This window comes from Rhinatrema bivittatum, chromosome 3 (genome assembly GCF_901001135.1).
Source record: "Rhinatrema bivittatum chromosome 3, aRhiBiv1.1, whole genome shotgun sequence".
NCBI classification, from domain to species: Eukaryota; Metazoa; Chordata; class Amphibia; order Gymnophiona; family Rhinatrematidae; genus Rhinatrema; species Rhinatrema bivittatum.
In genome coordinates this window covers 251,627,447-251,636,691 of record NC_042617.1, presented here as the reverse complement: position 1 = coordinate 251,636,691, position 9,245 = coordinate 251,627,447, and the positions used below count along the sequence as shown (strand labels likewise).

The window sequence follows — 9,245 nt, the reverse complement described above, 5'->3', positions numbered from 1 at the left end:
ACAATACACACCACCAAAACTCACACCCTCCTGACACACAGCATTCACATATCCCCCACTCACAATCTCATGATCTCCAAAACATACACACACCATCCCCATATGGATGGAGAAGAGAGGAATAGGGGAAAACATGGAGAGTGCAAAGGAGAAAAAAGAATAATGTGCGTGTGTGTGCGCACCCACATCCCAACAAATAGACACAAGCCCCATCCACAAATACACCACCCCCTTACATCCTGATATAGCCCCTGCAAGTCTTCCAACCCATGCCGTTCCCCAGTGAATCCCACATACACAGACATCTCCCCCATTCCTCCACCCCAACACAGCAAGTACAAGACACCTTCTATAATGCACACATATCCATAAAAAAGTTCTTTGGAGCTGGAATGTAATTATCAAAGCCTAGTGATGAGACAAAGGAAGGGGCTGGGTGATGGATTTATGGGATTTAAGAGCCAAAAAGTAAGATGATAAGGCCTGCAATATCCTAATCTTTCTCAGTTGTTTTTTTATTTTTGATCTCCTCATACTCCTGGCAGCACTAGAGGGGGAATATGCTAAACATATTAACACTTAACATAAGCATTAATGTGCATTAAACACATTACTGTCAGTTACCATTAATGCACTTTAGCACGTTACTCCATGCAAGATCTCATTAATGCTAATGTGGAATTAATATAGACTAAAGCAAAAAAAAGAAGTAATGAGCCATGTCACATGCAAAATCATGCATATAAACTCATAAATATTAAAAATCCTTGCTTACACTTCCCATTTTACCTCTGCAGCTAAATCAAGCAGCTACTGCTCTCACTGGCAGGCTGGGATATATGCCCAGGCCGGCAAAATTTGGAGGTGCCCCCTGCCGACCCACAATCCTGCCCCATACTTCCGAAGGTGCCCCTCCTACTGCAACCGCCACTGCCCCTTCCTTCTAGCCCTCAGTTCCAGTAATACAATCCTCCTGCTGCAATGCGTGCGGGGACTAGGCTTGCACTCTTTGGGCTTCCACGTGAGAGGATGGGATTGGGAATGCTGGCTTTGTCCCCTTCATCACTTACTGTGAAGACACCAGAGAAGGGGGGAAAAAGGGGGACAAAAGAGAGAATGACTGACTCTTGTTCCACCCTTCCTGAATCTTTAAATGGCACCAGCTGACCTTAGTAAAGATGTCCAGGGGGAATTTGATACTTGCTTGTTACAGGAGAGTGAATCTCTTCAGTCACCTCTGATTCAGGAGGATCCAGGAAGGGCAGATCTTCCTCTTGATTAACGCTCAGCAAGAACACAGACGTTACAACTGGAAGGCCTGTGATGAGAAAACAAACATGGCTAAAATAATTCATGGAGAACCTGCTAATATTAGATTGAGAAATAAATTTTAAGTCTCCAAAAGTTTGTTGTTAATGATCCATCTCCTGTGATCTGAAAATGCAGAGCCCTTTACATCCAGAACATTTACTTACTCAGGGAGGGGTCATTCCTGTTTTCTTTTCCCTCCCACTCACAGTGTTGAGTGAAATATTTCTCATCTTCCTTTTTAATCTTGAATACTACATCAGGATTAACAATTGAGTAACCTGTCAATAAAAACAGCAAAAATATATTTCAAATTTGTACTTGCAGAAGCACTGGGGTCTTATCCCTTTCCTATTCTGATGGAGGGATGTGTGTGCAGCTGTGCCATTCGGTGGGTATTTGCCTGACAAAGCTTGTCAAGAAGAGACAGTTGCAGGCTGACTGTTAAGATTAAACCTTAAAGGATTTCTGGTACAGTCATTTCTATTCATGACCTCCAAGGTGGAGGCATTGGAGGTGCCAATTTTCTCAACAAGCAGGTGCCCTCCTAGACAGAAAGAATTCCAGTTTCTGAGGATCATCTGATAAAGAAAACCCATGCACTGGGACCTAAAAATAACTAGAGGCCAGAGAAAGGCAGAAAGGCAAGGTTTGACCTGGGTCATCTAGTTACCACTTGGAGGGGTTATATGCTCTGGGGTACTAATATCTAGGTTAAAACAGTGAGCTGAGAAGCAGGGCAGCCAGGGTTCAAATCCAATTGATGCTCGTTGTGACTTTGGGTAAGTTACTTTACCCTCCATTGCCTCTGGTATAAACTTAAAGGCCAATGTAATAAATTGTGCATGGAAACCGTGTGCTGAAATTCAGAGCACATTTTCTTAATGCACAGGCTAAATGTTTTTAAAACTCCTGATGCAATAAGTTAATGGTATGCTAATGAATCGGGAGTTTAAAAAAGTGCACAAACTGGAAAATATGAACTCAGCACAGGCTGAATGCACATTTTAAATCTTGATTCTCACTTGTCTCCTCAATGCAATAAGTTGTGCACTGAAACTGTGCAGATCCAGTGCACATCGGGACTAGGAGCAAATGATGGGCGAAAATTGACCAAATTGGAGCATTCCGGATCAGAGAGAGGAAAATTATGAAAGCAAAGTGAGCACTGAGCACTTCCTGGGATCCCAGGGTGGATTCAAGGCAAAAACACGGGGAATTAGGAGCTAAACAAGGGAATGGTTGAGGGTATCAACTATTTCTATCTTAGGAATACATCCGTCTTCTCTCTACTTGTATGTCAGTCTTCAGATCCTTCCTTGTAGCTTATCTTTGTAAGCCCTCAGCTTTAGTGTGCCATGAACTTGGAGGAAAATGGTATTTTGTGGGGACTGTGTTTGCACTAGTAAAGAAGAAATTAGCTCTTACCTGCTAATTTTCTGTCCTTGAGTCCAACAGACCAATCCAGATGCATGGATTTTTCTCCCCTACCAGCCGATGGAGACAGAGAACAAAAGCTTTGCAGCACTCTTGGAACTTAAGCTCATGTACCATCTGCAGTATCTCAGTAACTGTTTAACAAAGCACAAACATTGACCTCCTTACTTCTAAGAACATAACAACATGCCATACTGGGTCAGACCAAGGGTCCATCAAGCCCAGCATCCTGTTTCCGCAGGGTACTTGGGTATTTGCCAGGCCATAAGAACCTGGCAAGTACCCAAAAACTAAGTCTATCCCATGCTACTGATGCTAGTAATAGCAGTGCCTATTTTCTAAGTCAACTTGATTAATAGCAGGTAATGGACTTCTCCTCCAAGAACTTATCCAATCCTTTTTTAAACCCAGCTACACTAACTGCACTAACCACATCCCCTGGCAACAAATTCCAGAGTTTAATTGTACGTTGAGTGAAAAAGAACTTTCTCCGATTAGTTTTAAATGTGCCACATGCTAACTTCATGGAGTGCCCCCTAGTCCTTCTATTATCCAAAAGAGTAAATTACCAATTCATATTTACCCGTTCTAGACCTCTCATGATTTTAAACACCTCTATCATATCCCCCCTCAGCCGTCTCTTCTCCAAGCTGAACAGTCCTAACCTCTTCAGTCTTTCCTCATGGGGGAGCTGTTCCATCCCCTTTATCATTTTGGTCACCCTTCTCTGTACCTCCTCCATCGCAACTCTTTTTTGAGATGCTGCGACCAGAATTGTACACAGTATTCAAGGTGTAGTCTCAACATGGAGTGATACAGAGCTATTATGACATTTTCCGTTTTATTTACCATTTCCTTTCTAATAATTCCCAACATTCTGTTTGCTTTTTTGACTGTCTCAGCACACTGAACTGACGATTTGAATGTGTTATCCACTATGACGCCTAGATCTCTTTCTTGGGTGGTAGCTCCTAATATGGAGCCTAAGATTGTGAAACTATAGCATGGGTTATTTTTCCCTATATGCATCACCTTGCACTTATCCACATTAAATTTCATCTGCCATTTGGATGCCCAATTTTCCATTCTCACAAGGTCTTCCTGCAATTTATCACAATCCGCTTGATTTAACTACTCTGAATAATTTTGTATCATCTGCAAATTTGATTACCTCACTTGTTGTATTGCTTTCCAGATCATTTATAAATATATTGAAAAGTAAGGGTCCCAATACAGATCCCTGAGGCACTCCACTGCCCACTCCCATCCACTGAGAAAAGTGTCCATTTAATCCTAATCTCTGTTTCCTGTCTTTTAGCCAGTTTGTAATCCACGAAAGGACATCACCACCTATCCCATGACTTTTTACTTTTCCTAGAAGCCTCTCATGAGGAACTTTGTCAAACACCTTTTGAAAATCCAAATACACTACATCTACCGGTTCACCTTTATCTACATGTTTATTAATGCCTTCAAAAAAGTGAAGCATATTTGTGAGGCAAGACTTGCCTTGGGTAAAGCCATGCTGACTTTGTTCCATTAAACCACGTCTTTCTATATGTTCTGTGATTTTGATATTTAGAATACTTTTCACTATTTTTCCTGGCACTGAAGTCAGGCTAACTGGTCTATAGTTTCCCAGATCGCCCCTGGAGCCCTTTTTAAATACTGGGGTTATATTAGCCACCCTCCAGTCTTCAGGTACAATGGATGATTTTAGTGTTAGGTTACGAAATTATTACTAATAGATCTGAAATTTCATTATATGAGTTCCTTCAGAACCCTGGGGTGTATACCATCCGGTCCAGGTGATTTACTGTTCTTCAGTTTGTCAATCAGGCCTACCACATCTTCTAGGTTCACTGTGATTTGGTTCAGTCCATCTGAATCATGAAAACCTTCTCCGGAACGGGTATCTCCCCAACATCCTCTTCAGTAAACACTGAAGCAAAGAAATCGTTTAATCTTTCCGCGATGGCCTTATCTTCTCTAAATGCCCCTTTAACCCCTTGGATCATCTAACAGTCCAAACTCACTCCCTCACAGGCTTTCTGCTTCGGATATATTTAAAAAGGTTTTTACTGTGAGTTTTTGCCTCTACGGCCAACTTCTTTTAAAATTCTTTCTTAGCCTGTCTTATCAATGTCTTACATTTAACATGCCAACGCTTATGCTATTTTCTTCTGTTGGATCCTTCTTCTGTTGGATCCTTCTTCCAATTTTTTAATGAAGATCTTTTGGCTAAAATAGCTTCTTTCACCTCACCTTTTAACCATGCAGTAAAAATTTGTAACTTATCATTAAAATCATCCATTGTACCTGAAGACTGGAGGATAGCAAATGTAACCCCAATATTTAAAAAAGGGCTCCAGGGGCGATCCGGGAAACTACAGACCGGTTAGCCTGACGTCAGTGCCAGGAAAAATAGTGGAAAGTGTTCTAAACATCAAAATCACAGAACATATAGAAAGACATGGTTTAATGGAACAAAGTCAGCATGGCTTTACCCAGGGCAAGTCTTGCCTCACAAATCTGCTTCACTTTTTTTAAGGAGTTAATAAACATGTGGATAAAGGTGAACCGGTAGATATAGTATACTTGGATTTTCAGAAGGCGTTTGACAAAGTTCTTCATGAGAGGCTTCTAGGAAAAGTAAACAGTCATGGGATAGGTGGCGATGTCCTTTCGTGGATTGCAAACTGGCTAAAAGACAGGAAACAGAGAGTAGGATTAAATGGGCAATTTTCTCAGTGGAAGGGAGTGGACAGTGGAGTGCCTCAGGGATCTGTATTGGGACCCTTACTGTTCAATATATTTATAAATGATCTGGAAAGAAATACGACGAGTGAGATAATCAAATTTGCAGATGACACAAAATTGTTCAGAGTAGTTAAATCACAAGCAGATTGTGATAAATTGCAGGAAGACCTTGTGAGACTGGAAAATTGGGCATCCAAATGGCAGATGAAATTTAATGTGGATAAGTGCAAGGTGATGCATATAGGGAAAAATAACCCATGCTATAATTACACAATGTTGGGTTCCATACTAAGTGCTACAACCCAAGAAAGAGATCTAGGTGTCATAGTGGATAACACATTGAAATCGTCGGTGCAGTGTGCTGCGGCAGTCAAAAAAGCAAACAGATGTTGGGAATTATTAGAAAAGGAATGATGAATAAAACGGAAAATGTCATAATGCCTCTGTATCGCTCCATGGTGAGACCGCACCTTGAATACTGTGTACAATTCTGGTCGCCGCATCTCAAAAAAGATATAATTGCGATGGAGAAGGTACAGAGAAGGGCTACCAAAATGATAAAGGGAATGGAACAACTCCCCTATGAGGAAAGACTAAAGAGGTTAGGACTTTTCAGCTTGGAGAAGAGACGACTGAGGGGGGATATGATAGAGGTGTTTAAAATCATGAGAGGTCTAGAACGGGTAGATGTGAATCGGTTATTTACTCTTTCGGATAGTAGAAAGTTAGCATGGGGCACATTTAGATAGTAGAAAGTTAGCATGGGGCACATTTAAAACTAATCGGAGAAAGTTCTTTTTTACTCAACGCACAATTAAACTCTGGAATTTGTTGCCAGAGAATGTGGTTCGTGCAGTTAGTATAGCTGTGTTTAAAAAAGGATTGGATAAGTTCTTGGAGGAGAAGTCCATTACCTGCTATTAAGTTCACTTAGAGAATAGCCACTGCCATTAGCAATGGTTACATGGAATAGACTTAGTTTTTGGGTACTTGCCAGGTTCTTATGGCCTGGATTGGCCACTGTTGGAAACAGGATGCTGGGCTTGATGGACCCTTGGTCTAACCCAGTATGGCCTTTTCTTATGTTCTTATGTTCTTATGCTGGACTGCTGCCTTCATCTCAAATTTGTTCAGTTCCTAGTTAACTTTTAGGTTGCTATGGGAGTAGGCATGTGTCTAATTAGCGTCCTTTAATTGTATTCACTATATGAATACACTATATGTCTGGTAGTCTCCTACAGGGGGAATGATCAAACTCTCAATAAGGTGTGGGGAATTCGTGAAGTGAAGTTAAAAGGCTGTTGTTTATTTGTTTTTTTTTTAGTGTGAAAGTGCCTATAAATTAAAGGATGAGCTAGGGGTGGGTGGGTGAGGAGTGGGAGGGTTGGGAAACACAAACAGTCTAACTTCTGTTTATTTGCTGCCTTACTGTTATTGTTTGGGATAATTGTGGGTGGATCCTTGGGCCAGTGGCAGATGACCACGCCCCTGGGGGAAGATCCCGAGAGGGACCACCGGTCAGGCTCAGAGTTTGGAGACAGACACACACTAGTTCATTTATTAAACAGTATATTGAACCACCAGACATGGCAGTAGTAAGCTGGAAGCGCCTGGCTGGGCTGTAGTCCCTCAGATACTGGAACAGCGATCCCAGGACAGCAGAGCTGTAGAGAAACTAAGTATAGTGAGTAGGCAGGGTATGCAGAGTTCAGGAATAGAACCTTGATGATAACCCTCACACAATAGTCTCTAGAAGCAGCCCAGGAGCTGGAATGTATTAGGCCCTCGAGGAGCGAGTACCTGGTTCCAGGGAAAGCTCTGAGAGAAGGATGGTAACTTATACTGGTGTTGTAGGCAGCAATGACTTCCTGGCAGAAGTCGTATTCAGAAGCAGGTCTGAGAACGTGGGCCCTCGAGGAGCGAGTCCCGGTTCCAGACTGCGACCTGAAAGGCAAAAGAGAAACGAGGCCCCCGAGGAGCGGGTACCCCTGGTAAGTCCGAGGAGGCAGAGTAGCTAGGAGCATAAGAAAACCTTTCCTTGCTAACTCGATTAGTTAGCGAATTCAGAGACTTAAATATCTGGTGCGGATGACGTCATCTCAGGGGGGCGCCCCTGAGGTTCGCGCCACTGCTGGTACTTGAGTTGGGGCCACGCCGCACGCACGCCCTTAGGCTTCTGGGAAACATGGCGGAGTGCAGCGTCTTGCCGGTCCAGGGATGCCGGAGGAGGGCGGCAAGACGTTTGCTGCGGAAGCCAAACATCCAACAAGCAAAGAGGGAGTCGCCACAGAGGTAAGGTGGGCGGGGTGGAGACATCGGGCAGCGACAGTCACAACACTTACTGACTATTAAAGCACAAATACACTAAATAATATTCCCCAATAGTTAACTTCGCCCCAATACTTAAAAAAAATAAAAAAAATACCCCAGCAAAACTTACTGATTCCTTTCAGCCACCAGCAAGGTGATCCTCTCCTCTCAGTGCTCCCACTGGATTGTCTCATGAGCATAGGATTCAGTTAAAACCTCAACTCCAAACTGTCCTTCAAGAAGGATTAAATGCCAGAAGCAAACATGAAGGAACTATACTCTGTCAACATTATGTACACCAGAAAGAGTAATCTTCAGAATTAAAATGCGGGACACCAAACTAGTCTGTAATACTCAAGGAAAGAAAATTAGCAGATAAGAACCAATTTTTCCTTTCTTATTGTCTCCCAGACCAGTACTGAAACATGGGATATACTCAAGCCTTTCTAAAATGAGCGGGAACCTGAAAGACCCACTCACAACACATTGGCACCAAACACCTCCATGTCTGGCACTCGAACATTCAACTAATAGTGCTTGGCAAAAATGTGTAATGAGGACCATGTGGCCACCCTACAGAACCTCCAGGTAAGACCAGATGACACAAGACTCAAGACATGGCTTTTGCCTTAATGGACTGCCATCAAAAATATAAACTTCCAGGTCAGGTACTTCATGTCACAGGTGCGCAGCAGCTCAAAAGGAGCTTTCATCAGCTGAGCTAACACCACGTTGAGGTCCCAAGACTCAGCGGGAGGCCTTAGGGGATGCTTCAACTGAAGCAGGCTCTGCATGAAATATACAACTATAGGCTGTACAGAGATAGGTGTACCATCTACACCATGGTGGTATACGCCAATTGCACTCAGATGAACTCTAATGGAGTTGGTTTTCAAGCCAGCCTCCGATAGGTGTAGAAGGTAATCAAGCAGTTTTTGCTGGGGGCAGGAGAATGCATCTAGGGCCTTCTGCTCATACCACACACAAACCCTCCACTTCAATCCGTAGGAATTTCTAGTGGAAGCCTTTCTAGAAGCCATCAGAACCCAAGACACATCTTCTAAAAGATCAAGTAGCTGCAGAATCAACCTCTCAACATCCAGGCTGTGAGTGACAGAGCCTGGAGGTTGGGATGCCGCAGCCTACCCAGATCTTGCTTGATGAGATCTGTGGAAGTCTCCAGACTGATCAGTTTTCAAATGGGCAACTCCCACAGGAGCGGAAACCAGACCTGTCTTGGCCAATGAGGGGCTATGAGGATCATAATCTCTCTACCTTCGCGAAGCTTCAAGATAGTCTTTTCCACTAAGAGAATCAGAGGATTAGCATACAGAAGACCCTTGCCCCAATGACAGGCAAGGGTGTCCAAGGCTGGTTTGCCATCTGACCTGTACAGGGAGCAGAACCGAGGCATCTTCCTGATGCAGGAG

General features: G+C 43.1%; 1 protein-coding gene across 3 annotated transcripts in view; it reads right to left on the bottom strand.

Moving 5' to 3' along the window:
- Window positions 1–836: 836 nt before the first annotated feature.
- LOC115088735 (zinc finger protein 398-like) overlaps window positions 837–9,245 on the bottom strand; it is a 31,852-nt gene continuing 23,443 nt past the window's right edge. For all 3 annotated transcript variants that reach the window (XR_003855844.1, XM_029596974.1, XM_029596973.1), the window contains 2 exons: window positions 1,476–1,589; window positions 837–1,318 (listed from right to left, as the gene is read on the bottom strand). Coding sequence is in view for 2 of the 3 variants with exons in the window: in XM_029596974.1 (XP_029452834.1) it covers window positions 1,170–1,318; window positions 1,476–1,589 (263 nt within the window). In the remaining variant the exon portion in view is untranslated. The remainder of the gene's footprint in view (window positions 1,319–1,475; window positions 1,590–9,245) is intronic.